Consider the following 26081-nt stretch of genomic DNA (forward strand, 5'->3'; position numbering starts at 1 on the left):
TTGCATCACCTAAATATAGAAGCAGTAAATTTATTTTTATCATTATGTATTTATGTGATTTCAAGATCAAATATTTATCCTGTGTCTTTGGATTGAACAAGCTACTGTTCAAGAATGAATGCTGTTATTTTTTCTAGGTCACAGTTCAAAAGTAGGTCTTTGTAATCTACTAGATCTACATGTATAAACGAAGCACCTCCTAAAAGAACTTCTCAAAGTAGGAAAACAAAAAAGAATGATGACCTTCAGGGTAACTGCATTTTTATGAAATTCTTTAGGCAATGATTCATGGATGTGACAGCCTGTCACATAAAAAAGCACAACGATTTTCAGACCTTACATGACTTTTAAAAGGCCATTGGGTGAAAACTGTTTCACTGAGATTTGAAATGAGGCAGTCTCTCTAAGCACAGATAGCAATAATCAAAGCTCCTGCAGTGTTTTTCATCTGGTGATCTCAAGGTACTTAGACAGGAAAGTCTTTAGGAAGGAAAGTACTGCACAGATGTGGAAGTCATTAGCTATAAACCTAGATAATTTTTTTCTTGGAAACACAAAATCCTAAAGAAGCTGTGTTATGATTCAAGTCACATTGCTGATATGAAAAGTTGAAGCTGCTGCAATTGTAATCAGTATTTTGAAGGGGGCAGCAGTTTTTAAACATCAAAAGCATTAACATTAAAGGAAGCAAAGAAATTGGGGGCGGAGGGAAGTCCTCCACAAAAAGGCTAGCTTGCACTGATTCACTGTGTCACATTAGGCAGAAATACAGTTCTCTGTGTGTTGTCCTAGTGGGAAATACCTGATGATTGCTAAAATTTTAATGACTATGATTGTGCAAGCAGGCTGCACCAAAGGGCCTGCACTGCTCTATTGGATGATTACCTTTCCTCCCCCAATTCTTAAAGCAGAATGGATGGCAGTTTCAGATTGAATATATATTTTCCATCTGCTGAATAGTTGTTTTTGTTCATCTGTTTGAGGTTAACTATGCACGTACTAATCAAACCCACTACTTCCTTTCTCGTAAAACCAAAACAAAGCTTCATATTACTTTCAGGTACAGCATCTGGGATCAAAGCTATATATATACACACTGACTCTGTGTGGGTTCAAACATTTCGAAGATTCAGTATCCTGAAAGGTGTCACCTGTTTTCCAGTCCTTCTGGGAGTTCCAGTTTGTCTTAACGTCTGAAGGCATCAGACACCTTCAGTCCCTTCAGCATCTGTCCCAGCGCAGGAATGCTCTCAATATTGATCACCGTGGGATTTCTTTGCACAGCCACTGCCATTGCAGAAGGTGGGTAGATGAAGGAGGCAAGGTAGCCGGGGGTATCTGCATTTTCTCAGTTTCACATCTTTGTAGGACAGGGGCTGGGTACAAGAGGGAGAGGAAGATGACATGGAGCCTCTTCGCAGGACAGACTGAGAACTGAGAGGTGTCTGGAAAACCAGATGCAGACTTCAGAGCAGAGGCATCTGCAGAGAGGCTGGGCAGGATTCAGAGTAGCTCAAGAAGGGAGAAATATTTTGACAAACTAGGCCTCGTGAGTGAAGCTGACAGCTGATGATAAGGCAGAGACAGAGATTGGAATGGATGGAGAGATTTTACTCCTCTTTCTCCCAAATTCTGGCACTGAATAATTGGGGAAGATAAGCCCTGACCACAAATGGACTGATATAATATGAAATCCAATACTGTGTCCTGACAGCTTTTAAAGAAAAAATAATTGCACTCCCATACTATAGTGGGACAGAGTACAGCAGCTGTAAAAGGTAGCCAGTGGTACACTAGTTTCTCCTTAAGATTTGTTATGATTTTTTTTCAGTATGTTTACCAGGCTTTGCTGTGCATTCCTGTGCTGTGGCTTAGGATATGGATGCTATTGCTGTACAGTGGCTTGGGAATAGCTAGTGCAAAAAGATCAAAATCAAAAGAAATGCAAATACAGTTTCTGTTCAGTTTTACTGTTACCCTAATGGTTCTGGTTTGGGCAACAAGTGATTGCTGAGATTTATAATATAATTTACAGTAATTAAAGCACTTCAGCGTTTCTAAGTATATTAATGGTGCCCCTATGTGAATTGTGGTTGTTGTTTTTTTTTGGAAGAGTTTATCAGCATTTCTAGGAGTTACCCATGGTTGACAGGGGGTGGTAGGACACTCCTCCTATTGCACAGGTTTCAAGTAAATATTACATGACTGCAGATAATTTCTTGACAGTTCATTCACTATCATGCCCTTTGCTTCCTTACAGTAATGGAAGTGTCTCAGCCAGCAATGGTGCTGGCCAACAGGCAAGGAGTTGCCAGCTTGGTGTGTAAATACAAGCACATCGGGAATGCAAAGGAAATTCGAGTGACTCTGCTGAAACAGACGGGTGACCAGTTCACTGAGATCTGTGCTTCAACCTACACGACGGAGTTTAAAATGTTCAGTGTGGAAGAGGTCATTCAGTGCCGTGTTAGCCCTAGCCGAAACAATGTGACCCTCACCCTCACCGGCCTGCAAGTTAACGATACTGGCCTTTATGTCTGCAAGATGGAGCGGATGTACCCCCCACCCTATTTTATGAACAAGGGCAACGGGACACAGCTCTACGTGATTGGTAAGCCAAGCAGCTTTACAGAACTGTGGCACTCCCAGCTTAAGGGTGTTGCTATTATGCCTCAGAGATCTTCGAAGTTCTATTTGTAAGAAGTGTGGTTGGACACTTATTCAAGCTTTGAGAATCATGCTCTTATTTCTTTAATGTCTCCCTGTAGATACCTGAAGCAGGTGTATTCACAGGCATGCAATGTATTTAGTAATGTATGAGCATTGGACAACATAAGCAATACCATACTGTGTATTTGCTGTGTCCAGGCAGGAAGGCATGTAGGTGCTGAAACAGCAAAGCTAAGATGTGTGTTCTTCTGCAGATAAAGCTATTTTCCTTGGAAGCTGAGTGGGCAGGGACTCACAGCTCAGTCATGGTAGTATCTTGCGATAGTGCAGGTTAGAGAAAAGCAGTGTGGAGGCTAATCTTTGACTCCAGGGGATTCCTTATGTTGTGTCCGGGCAGTAAGGAATATAAGTGCAGAAACAGCAAAGAGTAAGATGTATGTTCTTCTGCATGTGTAACATGACTTATGTGATACGATATATTTTAGATCCAGAACCGTGTCCAGACACTGCCATATATCTCTGGGTATTAGGAGCTACTGCCTCAGGATTCTTTCTTTACAGCTTCATCATCTCAGCTGTTGTCGTGGGCAAAGCGGTAAGTCCTGTCAACTCAGCCCCATCCTGCTAATAATACTCCTCTGTGTGCCAAGGAAAAGGAGAAAGAACTGAGAAGAGGGAAGGAAGAATGTTGGGAGCGAAGGCATGGGGGTGTTCTGGCTCCCTTTTACTGGTGCAATGCAGTGCTGTTACAATAATGCAAGATGCGATCTTCCTGGACCTACCATGTAAACTTGTTCATGGATCAGTTGTGTTGCCAGAGTACCAGAAAGCAGCCAGCTTCTATCAGCTGGACTGATCCTTGGCTTATGTTTGGATGCTTAGAGCAGGACGGAGCCTTGGATGCTTCTGGAATCAAAAGCAACAGACTTCAGGTGTACAGAGGCATGAGAAACCTGGGTTGCCCTTTTTAGTGTGGGTCTGGTGTGCTCAGCCTGTTAGAAATAAAACTGATGCCAAAGCATAAAACCAGAAAGTACTCCTGCCCTGTATTTTTCAATCCACCCTTGTCCCTAGAAGCCAAATGAAGCAGTCAGGTGTCAACATTCATAGGTTTGAACTGTTGCTGGACTCTGCAGCAAGAGCAGCTTCAAAGTGCTAACTGAATAGTAGGACTCCATCTTTTCCTAAACAGCCACTGTAACTCCTGATTATCCCTCAAATAGTCTTAATGGATCTACAAAAAGAGGTGAATGGGAAAGGTGTCTAGAATATGTTTTACTCACTAAAGGCAGTACACCTAGCACTCTTTAAAATGTGCTTGTCAGTGATTACGCTGCGATGACTTGTTCATTTTTGTGTCTTCCCATATTTTACAGATACAGAGAAGACGACGTCTCACTACTGGAGTCTATGTGAAAATGCCTTCTGAAAAGCTAGAGAAAAAAGTGATTCCATTTCACATCACTGTGAATTGAAACAGGGAGAGGGAGCCTGTTTCCTAGCTGGGGTGGAGAATCTGCTAATTGACTTAAGTCAAATAAAATTTGTTATCTTATTACAAAGGTGTATGGGAAAGAGAGATAATATTCCTTGTAACTTCTATGGTTTGGAGGAGAATAAATATAGTTTATGCATTAATATTTCAAGGTTAACCCTGTTACATAAAAATGGCTACATTAGGCCATTGATTCTTTGAGTTGTATTGTACCAATATGTAGTCTATATATATATGCATATATATATGTATAGCATTAAGTGCTATTGCTGTTGCAGCAGAACATCTTATTGTTAAATTGTGCCATATCTACTGATCAACTGAGATCCAAACACTATTAAGACAGAAGCTCGTGTGTCATTGCAAGGCTAATCCTACAGGTCTGGGAGGCAGAGGAGCACACTAATGTACAAAGGAATGTTGACTTGTTTCCGTGCAGTGCTATTTATTGGTTCCATTTCTTGCATTAGTGCTTTGCGCTTCAACAGAGGCATCACCGTAGGCTGGCAGCGATGAGACTGCTGCTCTAAAAGCCTGATCTCAGCACCTTTCTCTGGCATTGCGTCCCAGCAGTGCTGTGCTGGAGTTAACATTGATGATATCCGAGCCAGTGCTTGGAGAGAAAAGCTGCCCAGCTGGAGACCTCTTAAGCTGTTGCTGGGAAGACGTTCCAGCTCTGCTGGGGCCTCACATTTTACAAATGCTAAATTAGCATCTATCCAAAAGGCAGAAGTATGTTGCTGTGTTTATCTGAGTCTATTTTCCATGAAAATACCAACAGTGTATAATCTTGTTTATTAGTTATGTACCATTCAATAAAAACCTTGAAGCTTTGCCCAAATTCAAGTTCATTTCTTATTCACCATTCTCAGAAGCAACAGGAAGTGGCTACATGTTAGAAAGCAGCGATGACAAGATGAACCTTTCCCCTCTGACCCTGTGTTTTGCCTTTCTGAGGAGCTTGTGTGCTCATGCCAACACTTACTTTCTCAGCCCTCCTCCTCAGGGGTCACCATTAAAATCTGCCAAGTCTTCTGTTTGTTTAGTTAGAGGCACTGTGATGTGGTTCGCAGACACTAACAGCCGCCGTTACACTTCCAGCAAAGTTACTTGCTTGAAGAAGGTAACAGTAACGACTTTGGTAGCATCTCCCCTAGCTGTTTATACAAAAAGCTAGTTCTAGTTTCAAATCCTGTTTTCTTTGCACCTCCTTGACACTCTCACTCACTTAATGCTACCTGACACACAAAGCTTTTAGAGCTTAAAACCATTTGAGAATTCTCAGCTCTACTGTTTTAATTCTTTGTGATCAAAATTTCACCTTACAACTCCAAAACTTTGCAGAATGTACCTCTGTTGAACAGTTGTGAATGCATCTTTTTGCCTCAGTAACTGCGTGAGCCCCCTACGTTGCTCCTGCAGCAGAAGCAGCTCGCAGGACACCAAATCTTATTGCTCTCTTGGTTAGCTTTTTCCCTCTTCCCCCATTCATCTTGCACCAGCTCCCACTGTACAAATAAACATTCACATTCTCAATTTGCTACCAACTCAAACATTTGCAGGTGCCAACTGCTTTCCCAATGTTGACCTACAATTGCAGTGCATTGAGTAGAAGTAGCATCTGGTGACATATGCTTTCTCTGAAGTCATTTTTTCTTATTTTGACAACGGTCTGGGTTTTTCCCTAATTTTTCACTAGCCTGTTTTGGGCATTAAAAAAGGTAAAAACTCACATGGCTGACCTCACTGCAAAATGACCAAATTTCTGTCTATTCAAGTGCAGTCTGCTGAGAGAAATGTGTTCCATGACTGGCAGAAATAGATTTGACCCACACATCCACTTGTTTGAGCTGTAAAATCTTCCAATAAATTTACCCTGGCAAAGCAAGAATAATTACTCGGGTCAACTTTTTTTTTTTTTTTTTTTTCCCAGCACAGGAAGTAATAGCTCAGATATTCCCTGAATTGTGTCCAATTGCTAATCAGGAACCAAGTGTTTCTTCTTTTTCTCTCCCTTGACAATTTGTATGCACTACAACCAAGTGCTTCCTTTTCTTGAGCAATCTAAAGCAGCTCAAGTAAATGATTTTCTACATTTGTCCCTCCTGGGGGAAGGGATGCTTTGGGCCTCTGTCAACAATCTCATGACCTCTGGCCACAGCTGTGAATCTGTGTCACTATAGAATTCAAGTATAAATAATAATCACTTTCTTTGCTGGCAGGTAAGCTGACCATGGTTAGGCATTCTGCATCCACCAGGACAAATCCTTCTCAGTACACTAGCATTTCCTTGAGACATGCAGCCTGTAATGGGCAGTGGAGAATTCTGACTTAAAAGAACTGCAAGTTGCTAAATTACCCAAATAGCGAAGATTATGCGACACCTGAGCAGAAACAATCATGTCATGTATGGCAATAGCAGTATTTTATGTTTGCTCCTGCACTTAAGTAATTTCTGGTATGATGCTTTTTAACTATTGTATTGGAAATTAGTTGGCCTATATTCTCTATCTGTTCTGAACTTCTCTTCATTCTCAGTAGCTTCCAACCCAAACTTTTTCCAACCTTCTCTTATTTCTGCAGTGCTGACTTTGCTCTGGCTTTTCTTACCATTATAGCAGCTTTACCTGAGCTGAATGTTACACAAGTATGCGTTACCATTTTTGTTCAAAGCCAAGTTCCTCTTTTGAATTTTCTGTCAGAGTACAGGGTGCACTCAAAACAGCAGATGTATCAATGAAGACCAAAGTGGGATTTCAGTTCAGATTCTATTGACAATAATACTCTCGTAATTTATATCTGGCACTACAGAAATGAGTGGAACCCAAGTGCCCGCAGAGATGTTATTTATGCCTGTCCCCATATGGTCCATACAGCACTCTGAAGAGTGCAGAGCACAAACCTCAGGGAATTTCCATTCTGCTCATGCCCTGTGCCACCCTTCAGGACCTTGAGCTCTGTGCTTTCTCCTGATACTTGGAGAGTATCTTGTCACAATCAGCATTCAAAAAAATTGACATATGCAAGTCAGATATGCTTTTCTCTCAGACTACAGCAATACCAATAAAAAATATTACTCTACATCCCAAAAAATGTAAAAAGGAGGAAATGCTGACTCGGGGAAGAATGTGAAACATAGAAGCCAAAGGAATTGGTCTCAGAAGAATTTAGGGCTCATTAAAACAGGGAGTTCAAAAACATAACTGAGTATCTTACCTGGGCAGCCAAACAATGAGACCGCACTGCTTGTTGAGGATTAGGAAGGGTCTCTTTTGATGTCCCCTTTACCCAGACAGGAGATACGTCAGCCTGTTTGAGAAACAGAAATAGTGAGTTTCTGGCTGCATCTGCCTGGGCATTCACATGTATACTTGTCTGCATCAAAGGCAATGGCATATGCACACACACACCGATATTCTACTTTCATTTTCATCTGCTTTTTTATATGAACAATTTTTCTCCTTACCATTGTCAACTACCAGATTCCTGTCTGATGCAGAAAAACATGCAACAAAGTCTCTCATCTAGCTATTCTATGATTTGGCAGAGTGGTCCATCACTTTAGCATTAGAGATCTTCCTGTGAAAAAGGAAACAACTATGCACATCTGAACTTGCTACTCAGTAAGGCCTTGAGATCTATAGAGAAAATCAATTCATGCTGTTTTCCACATCAATTTTTTCCTTACTAAATTAGAACAAATATAATCAAGGGCCCCCAAGCTATTCAACAGCAGTCCTGTTTCTATTCTTCCTAACTTCTGAACTTTGCTCAAGAAGCGCTTGGGACTTATTTCTAGTTTTACAGTAACAAACACCTCCATTGTCCAGGTAACTCCTCGCTTGTTTAACACAATTCCTGTCTTCTGACTTTAAGCTTTGCAGCTCCAAAGAGCATCAGAATTTGTGTAAGGAACTGAGGTGAGATTTGGAGGCAACAGTCTCTAAAGGTGAGGCCATAAGTCTGGTGAGGCCATAAGTCTGGTTTCTTCCTTTTGCTAGAGAAAAGCTATTGCTGGGGAGAGAGCTCTGGGGAATAAAAAAAAGTTTCAGTCCTCCCTGTGATGGGAACAGTCTGAACCATGACTAAAGAGCTGTGCCTCTAAAAGGAGAGGCATAAATAGGAATTGGATGATGTAGCCAAGAGTTATGTCATGAAATCCAAACCAAAGAAGGCTGGTGTATAGCAGATGGTTTTATGCATTACTAAAACCAATTTACTTTTGACATTTGTAAACTTCATGCTTGCTTGAACTCATAAACGGTACTTTAAGCTAGTTTCACTGTGGAGCCTCTACATTCCCTGGGAGTGCAATGTCATTTTGAGTACAGGCTTATGGATGGGGATGAAAGGTGTGGGGAAGAGGTGAAATTCAGAAAACTTCTGAGCTGCAGAGAAAGAGGAAAGAATCACAAATACAGGGCACCGTACAGTTGATACTGCAAATTCCTGAGCACTTGTGCATGATTATTCCTCTACTTCTACATCAAGATATTTAGCACTTAAGAGACTTTTTTATCATTTTGTGTGAATGTTTTCTGTGACTGATAAAAGAACAGTCTTATTTTAAGGCACTTTTATATCGCGTATCAAAGAAGAATGTTGAGGAACTGTGGCATGTTTGAACAATTTAACAGCTACTGATACAAGATTTTAGTAAGTCGGGGCAGGAGACTTGTAAAAATGGCCCCTGAAATTAGTTTAGAAATTCCTGTTGTTTGCTAGAGGGATACAGCAAGGAAGCGTTCAGATAGGGGAGAAAACTCCATTTGGGATCATTAATAATTCCTTTTGATGTGACGTGGCAGATATTTTAATGAAACAGAAGATTATTAACTATTCAAAATGTCACTTTTCTACTTTTCTTTCCTTTTTCTTTTAACTTCTAAAATGGAGTTTTCTTTCAATTTCCAAAGTCAGCTGCCTTAACCACATACACGGTTTTATATCTTAATGAACGTTTTTTAGTGGTTATGAAGTTACAGTTGAACAAAAAGTTCTCAGTTTCTTCACTGACAGTTTTTCTCCTTCATTCTCTTCTGGCTGTTGTTTTGAAAAAGTAGTTCTTTAATCTGCTCAGTTTGATCTGCTTCATTTTCTGCTCTGGGGTGGGACATTTCTACACAACACCACGTCAGTTCTGTTCAAACATCCACATGATACAAATGAGGTCCTGAACATTTTAAGTTACTTTAACTCACAGGAGCATCTACAGGCAAACTTCTTGCAGCACAAGCGGTAAGACAGACATTTTTCAATGTAAGTATATTACAAATTGAAAACAAATATATGTGATTGCAGTCAAAATTAGGACTAAAGCATATGGATGAACTCTTTTATAATATTTATTGGCATACAATTTTCTTGCAAACATGCTATGTCGTACTTCTTTATTTGCAATAAAATTGATAATAAAAAATCATATCTTACTAATTATGAAGCAATTGACTGTTCAAAATGAAAAGTAGCATACTGAGGGTTCTTTATTTTCATTACAAACTCTTTACACAAAGAGCAGCCATTAGAGTCATCTTTGGTATCACAGACAGCAACTGGGCAGCTGCAATTGCACAGAGCTGTCCTGCCAGAGTGAGGGAAAAGCATGGCAGAAATCTGAAACCATATATCAAGCAACCAGACGGTCATGACTTTTATTAAAAAAAATAAAAAAAAAATTCTTTCCTTATTGGATGCCTTCTGGATTAGTTTGTTAGGTTTTTTGTTTGGTTTCTTGTTTTGTTTTGTTGTTTTGTTTTGTTTTCAACAGTAGGCAAGCACTTGTTTTTAAGGAAAACAAAATTTCTCACATAATTAATTACATGATTCCAGTAGGTGGGACTTTGAGAAGAACACCTCCTGTAAGAGGTTATGTGATACAACGGGGAGAGCTTGAATTACCGGGTAACATCTGGTTGGACTGTGTTGTGCTGTGGGTGGAGTTTATCAGCATTCATGCTCTGCCCTGTGATGCAGCAGCTTGTGTTGAAAGCTGGAGCAAGCAGCAGGATGTCTTGTTCTTCCTGGCCAGCATCAGTGCCCAGGATGTGGGTTTTCTGTTAGAACTGGACATTAATGTTTGGGCTGAGAGCTCTTGAAAGAAAGGATTCCTGTTTGCATGTAATACATAGGATTGCTCTTTTTATATAAATAAAAATAGCTACACCTAGCAAATACTCCAGGCTTCTTTCAAGGTACGAAGCGAGTGGCCAGTCTCCAAAGACTTCTACAACTCAGTACGCACAGGAAGTAAATGAATGCTGCTCTTCATGGAATGGGTTACTGTTAACTTACTACTTGTTAGGCAGCTCTTAGGCTTCCTTTTAGAGCTTCTCCTTGGAGATTTGCAGCTTCCTTGAACTAGCAATGAAAGGGATCCGCAGAAGTGCTTACTTTTGCAAAGTCTCTTTCCAAAGTTTGAGGGGATTGGCATGTAGTGACTTCCATAGTACTTTGTGCTGGGCACTTGCGTCATCACGAACTATAAGAAATATTTCAAACTCCTTTTCTGTGAAAATTCTCCTTGGTCTCTGTTGGCCTTCAGTCACACTACAGAGCCACACTGCTCTTCATGTACAGCTGTTTGGGGAAAGCTGAGCTGTTTGAAGCTCTGTAGGAGCTCTGATAAGACTGCTTTTTCTTATATGTTTTCAGAGTCTGTATTCTTACCTGCTAGACGAAGTCTCTAGTTCCTGCTAGTGTCATCTTTTTACTTAATTTGAACCCAAACAAATAGAACAAATAGGTGACTAAAAATAGGCTGTCTCTTTGCCTATGCTAGAAACTGTGCCAGGCAGTACTATGGAAACACAAGACCTGCTCTAACTTATTTGTGTCATACAGATTAAAAACTTAGATGCAATCAACTGGTCAAAAATTGTAGAAATAATTGGGGGGGGGAAAAGAACTAAAAATAACCCACATTTGAAACTGTTATAAATTGTGGTATGCTAGCAGCACTTAATCAAGATCAGAAAGCAAAACAGTTCATTTCTCTGTAAGTTATTAAATCCTTCTGGTAAGTGACACTCTGGAAACATTCAATAGCTTCATAACTGGCTGACTTAATGTTTTACATGCAGGAAAGATGGCTAGAACAGCAGTAATCAGCAGAATAAGTTGGTTTCATACTTGAGCTTTGGTGAGGTGTTACATCGTGTGGGTAGCATTTATAAGAGCTCTCTCACTTTTAATTCGGTAGCAAAGATGACTGTCTGCTTCACAAATTAATAATATTTTCCTTTCTCTTATAATACCAAGCTAATTCATTATATCGTATTTTATTTTATGACTCTTTGCTTAGCCTGCTCTTTATAGTATCTCTCACTGAGATAAACCATCTTTTAAGTTCGTTTTCTCTACTTGTCTCTGCGCAATAATATAATGTAATTACACCAGTAGTTTCCAAACTCATGTTACCCCCTCCCATATGTGAACCACAGATGCATATCCTGTGTAAAGATTCTTCACATTAACGTCATCATTTATATTGTAACTTTCAGATTAACTTCCATTATTGTTTCTCATCTTTTTACTTTGTATTCTATGATTAAGAAAGTCCAGGTTTCCATACCAGTTTTACTAAAAACAGCAATTTCTTGGCTATCCCTGAGCACAAGCTAGTAGTCGTTCTTTGATGGATGTGGACAAAGTCGCTTCACTTTCAGGTTTCAGAGGCCTCAGTCTGAAATGTACCTTAATCATTTGCTCTATGGTTCCAGGAACTAGGGCAGACGTGATGCTAAGTGTGGACATCTATTTCCTTTCTCCTCTTTCATTTTTCAATGGTGCATGCTCCATAGGACCGGATTCCTAGTGTCTTGTGCAATGAAATAGTTGGGAGGACAAACAAGGAGATGCAGGCTGTGTCTTATTCAGTGGGTGGATGACATGCACAGGAGAGTAACATCCTCCATGGCACCTGAACGAAAGCCAGGCTTCAAGAGGAAGAGTCTGGAGGAAGTGAGAGGAAGTCAGCCTGTGTGCACAGCACATAAATGCCATCTCTAAATGCAGTGCCTTTTTAAATGGTTCTCCCCCATAAAACACTAGTTTAGGTGTGGCAACATAGATGTTGTTGGTGTTATTTTCCAACATGCAGAACAGAAACACTCAGCACCCACGTCTGCTCCAGACAGATGAAGTATTTCAACTGAATACCCTTTTCCACTGATAAGCAGCTCACATAAAACATTTTGTCTATGTTGACTTGGTAAATTTGTGTGTATAGAAAAAATGTAGGGAAAAAGGAAGTATGTTTGTATTTCAAAATGAAATACTTTGACTTCTTTGAAATGATGCTTCACTTTAAAATTTACTTTAACCACGTTGAATTTCTAGCAAGAAAAATGTTTGTCAGACATAAAACTATCTTTTTCTCAGCTTCCTAGTTTGTCAAAAAATCACATTCTTTTCAGATTGGACAGTGAATTCAGAACCAGTTATTCTCATAAGTCTAGTTTTTGCAAAAGAACGGAAATTATGTATCTGAGTGAGAAATCTTCAAAGAACAAATAATAATACCACAAAATGGAGATGAGGTCAAACGTAGCAAAAGCTATTGTGTTGATCCTCCTTTCCTAGCTTACAATAAAGCCAAAAGCATTTTGAATTAATTAGGACGTTTTAGAGTGTAATGAGGGTAATGAGGGTAAAATTCTTTTTCAATAATTGGTCAACCTTTTTTCTTTTCATGCTATTAGATAGCTGCCATTATGTGATTCTGAATTCAATTCATTATTAGGATGAACAGAACTTCTGAAACTTCCAATTGGATCCAACTGGATCTTTCCAACTGCCATTTCACTTATTTTTTTTTTTATTTTATTTTATGAATTTAATTTTCTGGGAGGCCAGTATGAATTGACACTTACAGCTAACTAGTCAGACTACAAGCTTGTTCATATGGCTTGTGAATAAATCACAAAATATTACTCATCATACAATAGTAGCATCTGTGTAGGGTAAAGTTTTGCAAAATGTTTCAGTGTTGTAGAAAACTGTCCCTGAATCAGAGCTGGAAGAGCAGTAAGCTGGAAATAGTTTGTTTTATGTGAAGCAGATGGTGTGGGAAAGTAGAATTAGAATTTAAATTTACTAAATATATACAATAAAATATATGAATATAGAAATAAGCATCTGAAATGCACCCAGCTGTATGTTGAGCATACCCAAAGGCTTCCCATGCTACCTCAACCCACACTTCATTTTAAAAAGTGAAAAAAGTCACTTATTCATAAATACATTGTCTTGCATCTGTTCTGAAATAAAACTTATAAATTGGCTGAAAAATGAAGTGGTGCTAGTTTCTGTCTAGTTGCTAGAAAATAGTTTCATGTTTTGCTGAAATGCTATTTTCAGTTCTTTCAACATGAAACTGATGCTCTGATGATATTTGATCAGTAGATACCATGGCATTTTTGTAATTGTGAAGTGTTTAAAGAGAATACTCCAGCAAAATCTCAAATCCTGCCATTTTACACATCATTCAGAGTTCTCTTTAGTTCCTGCCCTAATTTGTTCACTTGGATACGCATGAGTAAGTGGCTGCCACTTTCCAGTGGTGGGCGAGTTGGTCCTATTAGTCACCTTCACATAATTAGAGTTGTCCAGAAACTTCATACAGAGAATGATCGTTTGTTTTAAGAAGTGTGTGTGTGTATATGTACAGATGCATGCATATGCAGCAACTAAACCTTTTTTGACAAAACTTTCCTTGAGTCAAAGCTAGATCTGCTCAGTGCCAGACACAGGAATGCAAAGAGCCTGAAGGTTGTGGTACTCATCTGGGAAGTGAGACATGCAGGCTGCTGCTCCTTTGCCTGATCCCACATCAAAGGCAGGAACGTGCTCAGACCACTGACTATCCCAGGAGAGTGCTCACTCCCTCTGCATTTTCAGCAGGAGACTGTAAAGGCTGGCAAGCTTTCCTGATTTTTACTGAAAAACTCTGAATGGTTGCAATTTTGCCCTGATACATAATGGGAAATTCTTATCTTGAAACTTAGCAAGTATAATAGCAGACATCACAAGAATTGATTTGTTGAAATCTATTCAAGATTGTTAAAATCTGAATGTTGTTGACAACACTGCCCTGCTAGAACATGGAACACCAGCAGATTTAGTGATGAGTACTGTGAATCTGTATCTTGCAACAGAACTAAGAATTGCTGTTTTCAACAATTTTGAGACACTTAGAAGTCCTTTGCACAGCAGATTTTAAAGACAGCAGAAACTGTATGAGGTTCCAAACCAGTAACCCTTGTTCCTTCTCATACAAGAAAGATCTCTGGTCTGAAGAACTCATATTATTAATTTATGTGCTAATACCTATCAAGGTTGGAGTTTTATTTGTTCCGGTAATACTATGTTTAATCTTTCTTTTCTCTTTCCAAGTCACACATATACTGAATTCAGGCATCTTATTTGTACAGTTTGTAGGTATTTAAGCATGAGATACTGTAACTCATCTTTTTAAAACTTTCTTCTTTCCATAGACACAAAATAAATCAGCCACTGTTAATCTACAGGCTGTGGGAACACCAAAAGATGTTCCGTTCTGTGGTAGGACAACACATCAGCAGTTCTCTTGAATATATTTTATATAATATTATTCTTTGTAATAATAAGGACAGTACATTATAAATGAGTACTAATCAAATAGTACTTGTTTTACAGCATCTGCAGGCCTAATTCAAGACCAGACATAGCAAGCAGAAGTGAAGATAGAATAATCTTAAAAGACACTGCAGCAATTAAGCAGATGCTGATTTCCACCTCTGAATTCCTAGGTGTTAAGCAGATAGCCTTTCCCCTTTGTTGCTTCTGTTGGAAAGGCTGAGTCAGGATGAAACCTAAAACTTATACAGACACATCAGAATGTACGAATGCCAAAATTCAGATGCCTGGAACAAAGCCATTGAGAATCATGGGAGAAGCTGAGGTGGGAAGGCACCTCTGGAGATTGCCTAGTCCAAGGTCCCTGCTCAAAGCTGGGTCAGCTGGAGCAAGTTGCTCGGGGCCATGGCTGGCTGGGTTTTGAACATCTCCACAACCTCTCTGGGCAACCTGATCCAGTGTTTGACTACCCCCAGTAAAACTGTTCTGACATTTAAATGGATTTTTTTGGACTGCTTCTTGTCCTGTCACTGGGCACCAAGAGTCTAGCTCCATCCTCTTTATCACTACCCCGAGTATTTATATACACTAATAAGATGCCTCCTGAGCCTTCCCTTCTTCAGGTTAAACAGTCCCAGTCTCTGTGAAATCAGGAACGGCCTATGCTTGACATATATGTGAAACTACTAATGAAAATAATGAACCATGTTGGGTTTCCACAGCAGCATCTGCTTGAACTGCTGCAGTTTCACTGATATACTCTCTCCTCACTGGAATATCTGTAAATCAAATGTTTTTGTACTTGTATTCTCACTCCTTAGATTTCTATTTGGGAATTCATGACAATACTAGGGTAACAGTTGATGCAAATTGCTTTCCTTTAGACATCCACACATAAAAGTGTATACACATATGTATTTGCATGCATATAACTCAGATGTGACACAAAGCAAATGACATCTTGGGTGTGTAATTAAGCAGTTAACCTGTTAGAAGAGATGACATTTAACTCACTTTAAGCACACAGTCTGCAGGCTGCTTGTGGAGCTCTTTTTTCAAAGCTGATTGCTTCCTCTGTCTGTACTGAGTACATCCAACTGCTCCCACCGCTGGCTGTGTTGCAGGAGATGTGCTTCACAGATGAGCTAGCTGCTCTGTAAGGGAAATGGCAGGTTGGTCAGAGAACTGGACTTTTTGACCTACACAATCACCCAAAAGCACTATCTTTTTCCTGCAAAGCAGTAAGCCCATCTGAAAGGCACTGCAGTGCCATGATCTTCAAATGATGTGGAGCACAATGCATTTTTCAGGCTTTGATGCCATTTAGCAAATCAAATTGCAATTTGCTATCCTAGTCAGCAACGATGAGAGCATAAGAACATAACTGAGTCCACAGAAGGTCAGACAAATGATGTACTCTTTCTACTATCCAACCCTCAGCAGTGACCAAGAACTGTATCTGGGAAGAGAATAACAACATGGAAAATATGTTATGAAATTTCCACAAAATACTGTCCAAGCCTTCCCTCACCAGCAGCTTAGGAATGTCAAAGTTTGGTATCTGTATGTTCAACAACCTTGAGGGATTTCTTTTACATGGATTCATTCAGCCACTTTTTGAAACCTTGTGAACTTGAGTCCAGGTAAGCAAAGATGATCAATGTTCTGATTGTTCTGATTCTGTTCTGATTTGTTCATTGCATTACATAAGAAATGGAAGAACTTGAAAAACCTTAAATGGCCTTGAAATTGGCAGAAAAACCTAGATAGAAAAAAGGTGCTATTCGAGGTAGTTTTCAAAGCTTTGGAAACAATGAATGGTTTCTTTTCTTAGTGGAAAAATAGTTATGTTTCCATATCAACTGATTTGTAGCTGTATTATAAAAAAGCATGTATGTAAAGCATATTAAAAAAATCACCACTTGCTCCTCAGAAAACCACTAACACTACTCACCCTGTTATGAAAACATGACTAGAAGGAAAGATGCAAATGGAGAACTTAATTTTTTCCTCTTCGGCTACTTTTTTTTTTTTTTTCTTCAAGCAAAAGGGCACCCAAAACAGTCCATCACGCAAGCATTAGAGAGTCCTCACTGATGTCAGTACCAAACATAGCGTAACCACAGCAACCCAAAGAGAAGTGAAGTGACTGGCTTTTTTTTTTTCTTTTTTTTTTTTTTTTGCTACTGCTTTGTTCTTAGTTGTCCCTACTTAGCACAGAAGGAAAGAAACAAATGGCCCACAGACCTTAATGCCTGAATCAATATAATAGGAATTAATGACTTGATAACTAATGAATCCCATGTTTTGTGGATTGCAGGTAGAGTATAAACCCTAGCATAGAAAGTAGTACATTTGTACACTTCTTGTTGTATTGGGAACACCAACAAAATGAGCAATGGTTACGTACTCCTGGGCCGCAACAGGGGCACTCCCCCCCCAACATCAGGTGAAGGGGTAAGTGTACGAAAGACCTGGGTGAGCCAGTGAGTATATAGTCACATCCAAGAACACCTTTGAAGAGGTACATGGCAGCACCTCCAGGGAAACTTTCACCAAAACAAGGACAGTCCAGCCAACAAGAACAACATCAGCTGTGATGCTGATCTTTGCAGTATGTTGCACACACAACTTTGCCACTAACAGCTTCCCAACAGCCAGACGATGCCCCTGCTGCTAGCGTAGCATAGCGCAGACCATACAAGCAGAAATAATTCTAGCAAACGAACAGGGCAAGCGGTTGGTTAAAGGGAGAGAGGATGTGTGTGTGTGACTTTTCAGTGGTCACGTGAAGCAACAGGATTAGTAGCTGATCTATAAACTGATCTATGAAGAGAAAACGGAAAGTTTCACACTGTTTTTTCCATGGCTATCTGAAGAGCCATAGCCCCATTCTTGGCCTGGCTGCAAACCAAGGCAGCTCCCAGCCAGTAGGAGATACCTGAGGAATTAAGTTTAGGCTCAGGAACACTGCTATGAATAGCAATATTCGTAGACATATAATATATATGTATATACATATACACATATATAATATATATATAATATATATATATATATAATAATATACATATACTATATAATAATATTATATATATGTGTATATATATATAATATACAGACAATAATGTAACAATAATTTTTGACACTAATATCAACAGAGCAAGAGCAGAGAAACACCAACTTTTACCTGTTCTGATAGTCATCTAAACAATTCACGAAAGTAAGAACAACAATACAGCAAGTCAACTGTCTTGTCTCTCAGGTAAGCGTCCAGAAGTAGATGCTTAGTGACAAATGTAAGAACAGGAAAAACACATAGTAATCTTTCAGGATAGCTCCTGAAAGACCCACAACCAAAAAAAAAAAAATTGCAGGTCAAGGACTTTTCTTGGGTTTATGTCTTTGTAACTCAGCTGACCAAGGACACAGAAAATCCACATGAACAATACGGACACTCCTATTTTCCCAGCTTCATCATGCTGCAAGAGGTTCCAGCAGACTGCTTGACCTCTCCTTGGATTTGGGTCTGCTTTGCTGTGGCTCAGTCAGAACTGCATGAGGCTACATACCCAAAACAGAGGAAGCACTTTGGCTAGAATAACAAAAGCCCCCCCTCCCCCAGCAGACTTTCACTTTTAATGACCACTAACCACTGAGCTGAGATCAAAGAGACCAACAGTGAAAAGCCTGTTTCTTAAAGTTTGCCAGCAAGCAGGGAGCTGCACATTTCTATGCGACGAGTCTACAACTCCCTGGGCCAATTTAAGAGTAATAGCAACAGGAGCTGGCAATAGCTTAGGCTGAGCAGAGCTCAATTAGGACTTACCCTGAGAACCTGGGTGGTCCACCCTGAACTGTATTAAGTGTCCAATAGAGCTAAACACAGAAGGACAGCCGACCAAGAATGGAGCTGGGCAGCTTCAGAGCTCGTAGCTTTTGCTGTCAGTGCTCTGTCTTGGCCCTATGAACCTTTGTAACATGCACACACACCAGTTTTTTTTTTCTTCTTGCACTCTCAGGGTGAAATTCACGAAAATGAAGCTGATTTCGACATGGTAATATGGAGATGTGGAGGGCCATCCAAATGAAAAAGAATGCCATTTTCTTGAATGTTCAGCAATGAAGACATTGTACAACTTACGAAGTAGCTACGCCTGTTTCCCAGGAGCATTCCGAGGTGCACAAAGGTTGGAACTTCAATTAGGAAATCTGAGTCTTTACATGGCTACATGGCAAAGGCCAATTCACCAGAATATACTATGGTGACCTGTAATATCATCCATGTGGTTAAAGTGATGTTCTGAAGTAGTCATTTCAATCACTTATGTTCTCTAGAGAACACATATATCTTGTTTCTACGTTTTATTCACTGTTGTTCTAATTTTTACTTTTTTTTTTTTTTTTTTTTTTTTTTTTTTTTTTTTTTTGGTGGTGAGAGCAACCAAGCTGTCCGTGAGAGAAATACGTAGAGCCTTCCCTGAGTGAGTTCCCAAAGAACATCAAGCCTTTTAAGCACAGAAAAAGACATACTGCACTGGATTAAAAGTAGCCTGAGACAAACAGCAAACACATCAGAAGGGCTTATGGACAACTCCCCTCCTGCCATTCTTGCAGATAGGTTTTTGCTCCCAAGCTTAATGTGGGTTAACTCGGTGACTTTCTGAGTGGCAGCAAACTGAGCTCTGACTGATCCCTGGAGGAGTTCCTTCGATCTCCTTGGAGGCATACCTGCCCTCCTTTTCTCTTCATTATAATGTCTCCAGGTCTTAACGAGCCACACCTTTGCAGTTTGTTTCTGTGTTTCCCTGGTCAATGCCAGAGGAAGGTATTAGCATGATTTTCTTCCTCGTTCTCTTGAGGATGCAATGAACTGTGAGAATTTCGTCCTCTTTTCCAGTTTAACATGTGCAAGCCAGTACCACACACTGCTTTTACCACGTTTTGTGTGACGGATGTTTCCAGACCCTGTATGGTTATACAGGGTCTGCTGAGCATGACTAAGCGTATGTTTTATCTAGAGACAACTCTGATTTCAGCATGTTCACCAACAAAACTAGACTCGGTAGGTTGCTCATGGAAGGGGGAACCTGTCCTCCTGAAGCCTGGCTGTGGGCAATGCTGAGTGACTGAGCAGGCAGCGGGATCTTCGGCTGGCACCCGCTGGCCTCCGCCCCCTGAGGGGGGGCTGGTAACACCCTGAAGGAGACACGATGCCGTGACGGAAAAAGTGACTTTTTTTTAGACTCCTTTGTCTCCAGGCCTTTCCCGTCCTACTGGAGGGACTGATTGTTTTCACGGCTTGCTCCTTCTCATCAAATTAGCGGGTGCAGCCTGACAACTGCGCAACGCCCGCTCAGAAGGCAGAGCCTCCCCCTCCGCCGTGACACCGAAAACACGGAGCCCTGCTCTGACCTGCACGCCTCGTGCCAGAAACGTTAAAAATGAGGAACCCCCAAATCTCTCCACACTAACGCTGTGTCCGCGGGCGGCCCCTGAGGCGCGGCTGCCCTGAGGCGGCGGGGCCGTGCCGGGCCGTGAGGCAGCGCGGAGCGGCGGCGCCCCCGTGCGGGCCCGTGGCGGCGGGGCGGGAAAAGGCCGGCGGCTGCCCGAGGGCTTCACAGCCCGGGCTGGCGCTGGGGCAGGGGCTCACGGCACATGGGGCTCTGACACACTCCTGTTGCACGCCCTCGTAGCTCCTCTGTCCTGCAGCAGGGGCCTCGGCTCCTCCACGAAGCCCAGGAGGGGTTTTACACTTCACACATCGCCCATGTCAGCTTTTGGAATCACCTCCTAGCAAACGGGACAAAACCCCTCACAAAACTGGTCACTTGGCAAAGTGTGACACAGGGCTGCAGCGTGTCCAGCTTTCCTTAGCTTTGTCCTGGCATCCGTAGGACCATGCCCTGAGCGTGGTGGAGCACAGTATTGCTATGCTGTGCTTCTTTCAGCTTTCGCATGCGTGGACAGAGCATTTTATTCCCAGCACAGTAACCTCTGTGAACATGACATACACAAAAAAGAGGAAATTTAGTTGCATGTTTAAGAAAGATGTCATTTCATTGACTTTATTCCTCCAAATCTGTCAAGGCCTGAGCTGTCTAAGTGTATTTTCAGTTAACCACTAGTAGGAGCTGCAAACCAAAGCCTGGCTCAAAAACACTTGAAAAAAACACAAGATTTTCAAAGTGCTTCATGTGAGCTGGCAGCTGACAGCAGCATGGGTGTCCTAAGACACTTCAGTGTTTCTGGAAGTCCAGGCCTGGGCTGTGCTGTTAGACCTGCCTTTGCAGTTTTCAGCATGCCATTTCAGTTCTCGCTTATCTGCAGGAATGCCTCACAGCTTCAGGGGCTGTTTCTGTAGGGGAAAGTTCCCCTCGTGTTATACTGTCAACTCAAGGGTAGCGAAAGTTTACCTTTAAAATGTAATCACAACAACGCTGAGATAAAATCACACCACAAACCCCAACTATGACTACAGCCTGCAGCTCTTTCAGTCCTAACTCCTCCAAAGCAGCTGACCAGACAACCACATGATAGGAGGCCCTACCTTACTGAGAGCTTTGAAACTGTTGGGGTGTGAAAGTGCTAAAGAATGTGTTTAATTCTTCACTGTCACACCTAGAAGAGAATTAAATTCAAATCCATCAGCAGAAAAATCTTTGTGGCCATCCAGCTCAACATCAGGTAGCTGTCATAAAGTGCTCTACAAGTGGCAAGACAAAAGCAGTCTGGGTCCCCAAGTATACATTTCTTTTGGATTTTGTATATTTGCTGTCCACTCTGGAGAACCTCCCATCTGAACCCAGGTGTAGGTGGCACTGGTGACAAAGCCGCAGGCAGCTGCACGTTGGCCACAAAGGAACTGCAAAGGCTGCAGAAGGTGTCCTCCTTCCTCTGGTACACAGGAACCCATGCTGTTTACAACCCTGCTGTTGTGCTAAATACCTCCCACACATTTGGGCGTATGCCACTTGAAGATACCTGCTGCTCACAGTCCTCCTCCCAGCACACCTGGAAGGGCAGGAATACAGTGTTGGTTGTTACCAAGACAGGTCCCATAGGTCTGCAGTCTAGGCCATGGGCATGTGTATGCTGACCATCACTGGTCCATGCCTCCCTATGCTCAGTGATCCTGGAAAAGTGATTAGGTACCTCATGAGGTAGCTGTGTGCCAGTGGGCAGGAGGCCAGACACACAGAGCATCAGCTTGAGGTCGGCTGGAGAGAGGCCTCGAGGGCGTTGAGCCAGCCGGCACAAAACACGAGTCACAGGACCTGAAGTGGCATTTCGGCCGACTGCATTTGCCACTTAGGCTCCTATTGATTGAGTTTAATGCATGTGTGTCAGATCTGGGCTAAACTCCTTACATACCTGTACAGGGAAGTATCTGCCCTGCCGCTGAGCTGCGGTGAGCCCCCATAGCCTCCTCTGGCACACTGGTGGTCAGAACATGACAGCGTGGCACAGGCCTGTGGGGGGGATCAGCCCCACACCAGCAGGGGAGGCACCAGAATGACGGAGGGAGCACACGAGTTGCATCTCAGGCTGAAACCTGTACACCATGAGTGACTGCGGCCTGTCTACACACCTAATAGTGAGTGATGCTGATGGGAAGGGGGATTTAAACCTATCACAGGACCTTAAAATAGCACAAAGTCATTGTTCCCCTTCTCTATTCAATGAACGGGAAAGGAAAGTGCAGGAGTGTGGAGGCTTTCTGCTCCAGCCCTGAGGAAATGACCCAGAGTCATGAGAATATAGGCCAGATATTGAAGCAAAGAATAAGAAGCAGCAGGAGACAACAGAATATAATTTGTGTGGATAGACTATAACAGCCCCTGCAGAAAGAATCACAATGCATTTTACTGAGAGAATATTTTATATTGCTGTGGGCAACTGCTCATCATCCACACGCAGAAGTGGAAAACTGCCAGTGAGATACAAGCTACTGCAGTGTAAACACCACCACTATTTCATGGTGAATAAAGGGGTACAACACACTAGCAGGTTGCTAACATGGAAATTGTTTTGGGTGATAGTGATAAGAAGAGTACGAGTTAAGTGATTAAACAAAGAAAAATATACATTGTACATCACAGGCAAAATCCTTGCCTTGAATCAGTCTCCTTCGGGAAGCAGAAAAAGTGGTGTTTTCTGAGTTGCTTGGAGCTAGAAAGGACAAGCACTGAAGATCACAGGGTAGAGAATATTGATGTACAGATCAAGGGATGGGCAAGCCCGTTTCTCTTTGGAACTGGGTATGCCACTGGCTGTAGTTTTAAAGGAATAAAAATGCCCATAAGGAATTTCCAGGTTGTTTACAGTCAAGGAGATGGCAAGTTTGTTGTGGGTTAACCCTGGCAGGCAGCTAAGCACCATGCAGCTGCACACTTCACTGCCTCCTCCAGCACGGTGAAGGAGGAGAATTGGAAGAGCAGAAGTTAGATAAGTCCTGGGCCAAGATGAACACAGTTAAGACAGTTTAATAGGTTAAATAAAAATAAAAAATAAAGGAAACAAAAGAAAACAAAACCAAGGAAGGAAAAAAGTGATGTGAAACACAATTGGTTACCACCAGCCAAATGATGCCCAGCCAGTTCCTGAGCAACAGCAGCCCAGGCAAACTCTTCACCCCCCTCTAGATTTTACTGCTGAGCACAACTTCATATGGCTTGGAATATCCCTTCGGTCAGCTGGGGTCAACTGTCCTGGCTGTGTCCCCTCCCAGCTTCTTGTGCACCCCACTTCCTCACTAGCAGGGCAGTTTCAGAAACAGAAGAGACCTTGACTCTGTATAAGTACTGTCCAGAAACAATAAAAACGGCGGTGTGTTATCTGCACTGTTTTCATCACAAATCCAAAGCATAGCATGATATGAGCTACTATGCAGAAAATTAACTCTATCCCAGACAAAACAAGTTGGAAGTGAGGTATGAGAAAAAGGAATTTATCACTGGGATAATAGTTATGGGGGTAAGATATATAGAAAGAATGTGGCCTGGGGGCAGGAGGAGCCACGTCCAGAAAGGACCTAGGACACGTGCTGGAGAGCAGCTGCTGCTTCAGAGGAGGACAGAGAGGGGCAGAGAGGGGCCATGGGCAGTCAAGTTAGAAGAAGAAAGGAGATCTGAAAGGAGCGTGTGGATGAAGGACAGTCAAAATCAAAATGAAGGAGGGAGAGAAATACATGTAAGTGACGATGGAAAAAGGAAACACGTGTTTGTGACTCAAAATAGCTACAGTTATAGGAAGCGTGTTGTGGAAACAGGCTGCTTGTCCCAGGTGGTTAACTGCAACCAACTGCAGCATTTATAAGAAACACTTGTAGTTGCAGTCACAGTGTCTTTGTGAGGTACAAAAGCATGACAGAGGAGGGCGGCAAAGACGGAAAGAGTAAAGAGGGTGAAAGGCAATGAAGGTGTCTGTTGGCGTGGGACTACAAGGTCCCACATGCTCAGCCCTGAGACAGACTTTGTGTCTCAGCTTGTGAACAAACACTGAGTGCTCCAGGCTCTGCTGGCTCATCATCAAATACACTCAACTATCTGAAAAAAAAAATAAAATAAAATTATCCTCATCAAACTTCATATTGCTGCCAAGTACTCCAAACTGTGTCCTGGGCTGGACCCTTTTGGAAGAATGGGGGTGGTGCGTTCTGGCAGTTCCAGAGTTACTGGGAAACAGAACAGGAGAAGGGGTAACTCCAGATTTGAGGCTATAAGGACAGGAGAAAGAGGACAAACAACCTATTTGCTGGGCAGGGAAACTTGCTCCAGCTGTCATAGCTTATGTCAACCAAGCTACACTGGTAGCTACTCTCACTCCAGGAGGGAAACAGATGTGTAATCATCTTTTCTGCATTGGCATAACTGATAAAGTCCCAAAGAAGGGAAGGAAGAAGTAAGTTGCTCCAGAACAGCTCTGTTGGTTAAAAAACAAACAAAAAAATAAACTCAAAATGATTTTCCTGGCAAAATGTTTACATTTTGAAGAAAGCCAACATGTTTTATGAATCCCAGCAATCCCAATTTGTCTTAAAGCTCATTTCTACATAAAATAGTTAAAACTTTGCGCAAATGCATTCCCCTGCACCTTTACTGGCCTTCCCACCCAACGGTAGTCTTTGTAGAGACTTAGTCCTTGGTATGCTGTCAGTAAAGCTCTCCCAAAGGCGGTGGTGGGGGTACTTTACATGTGATTCTTTTCCTCCATTAATTTTGCATCAGCAGCAGCTCCGTTTGCTATCAGTCTCTCTAGCTGCTTGCCTCAGGCTTACTAAGGGAGCAATAAAGGTCCTGTCCCAGGAGAAGGCTCCTCTGTGTTTCAGCACTTCCCATAAGTTGTTATCAGGGATGGAAAGGTGGTGCTACCTGGAACCTCAGCAAGTTGGAGCCTGGGTCATAACTTCACTGGCAAAGCTCAGGAGTCAGGTGTATCTCTCCCAGCTTTATCATTGCTTGAACCTTCATATATTACTCTTGAGCCTCAGAATTAAAAGCATACTGCAGAAACTTTCTGTAGTTAGAATTACTTGCGTTTGGCTCCAGAGACCTGAGATGAGAATTTAGATCAAATCCTGTCTTGACTCCGACTTAGCTCTGATTTTCATTTAACAAAAGGCAAAGATTTGCAGGGATTTGCAAAGATTTGAAGAGAGTAGAACTCTCTGCCAGTGTCCATGTGAACAAATCTTTAGCATTAATAATGAACGAAATTAAATCACTTTTTGAGGAAGAGTAAACCAACAGGTGAAGACTTATTCACAAAGTACAAAGTACAAAATCTGTAACCCAGTCCTATTCACAATTATCGGGTGCCACTGCATGACCATTACGAGGACATCAACTTCAGGAGTGTCTGTCAAGCACCCGAATTAGTCCTTTGTGTCTTCTAACATGTGTATGACAGTCAGGAATGCTAAATGCATCTAATTTACTAAAGAAGCTGTTTTCCAAACATAGTATCTGCCCTAAAATTAGCCAGATCTAAATGGCTGTAGAACATTTTATCCCAGAGGGTCCCACACCACTTCCTGAGCACAGACGTACTGCAGGCCAGAGAGCAGCGTGCTGCACAAAAGCAGGGAGAGGGAGGGAGAGAAGCTTCTGCCCTAAGGCCCTGGGGCACTGGGCCAAATCTCCTCCGCTCAGAGTTGGTGGAGTTTCTCATGTCCGCCCAGAGCAAGCCTCAGCTCCAGGGTAGAAGTTTTACATCTGAGTGAGCCTCCAGGATATCACAGGGCTGAGCGGGTCCTTCTGCAATTTGGATCTGTTCTTCCACTGAATTTGAGGACCAAGAC

At 41.8% G+C, this 26081-nt stretch overlaps 1 protein-coding gene and 1 long non-coding RNA gene across 2 annotated transcripts; both read left to right on the forward strand.

The window, feature by feature from the left end:
* The first annotated feature begins 1036 nt into the window (after positions 1-1036).
* CTLA4 (cytotoxic T-lymphocyte associated protein 4) lies at positions 1037-4999 on the forward strand. The gene is made up of 4 exons (XM_068685924.1): positions 1037-1302; positions 2261-2611; positions 3156-3265; positions 4047-4999. Exons 1-4 carry the CDS (start codon positions 1245-1247, stop codon positions 4143-4145), a joined length of 618 nt encoding a protein of 205 aa, XP_068542025.1. The 5' UTR covers positions 1037-1244; the 3' UTR covers positions 4146-4999.
* Positions 5000-9334: 4335 nt separating this feature from the next.
* Positions 9335-19088, forward strand: LOC137858351 (uncharacterized). Its single transcript, XR_011097663.1, has 3 exons — positions 9335-9424; positions 16220-16422; positions 18802-19088. It is a non-coding gene; the product is annotated as an uncharacterized lncRNA (long non-coding RNA).
* Positions 19089-26081: the final 6993 nt, after the last annotated feature.

Source organism: Anas acuta, chromosome 6, assembly GCF_963932015.1.
Source record: "Anas acuta chromosome 6, bAnaAcu1.1, whole genome shotgun sequence".
Taxonomy (NCBI): Eukaryota; Metazoa; Chordata; class Aves; order Anseriformes; family Anatidae; genus Anas; species Anas acuta.

What these genes read in the sequence shown, in the direction of transcription:
- CTLA4 (XM_068685924.1), top strand. Translation starts at nt 1,245, where the DNA reads ATGCTCTCAATATTGATCACCGTGGGATTTCTTTGCACAGCCACTGCC. An exon ending in GACACAGCTCTACGTGATTG is followed by an intron (nt 2,612 to 3,155) that starts GTAAGCCAAGCA and finishes GATATATTTTAG; the next exon opens with ATCCAGAACCGTGTCCAGAC. An exon ending in CTGTTGTCGTGGGCAAAGCG is followed by an intron (nt 3,266 to 4,046) that starts GTAAGTCCTGTC and finishes CATATTTTACAG; the next exon opens with ATACAGAGAAGACGACGTCT.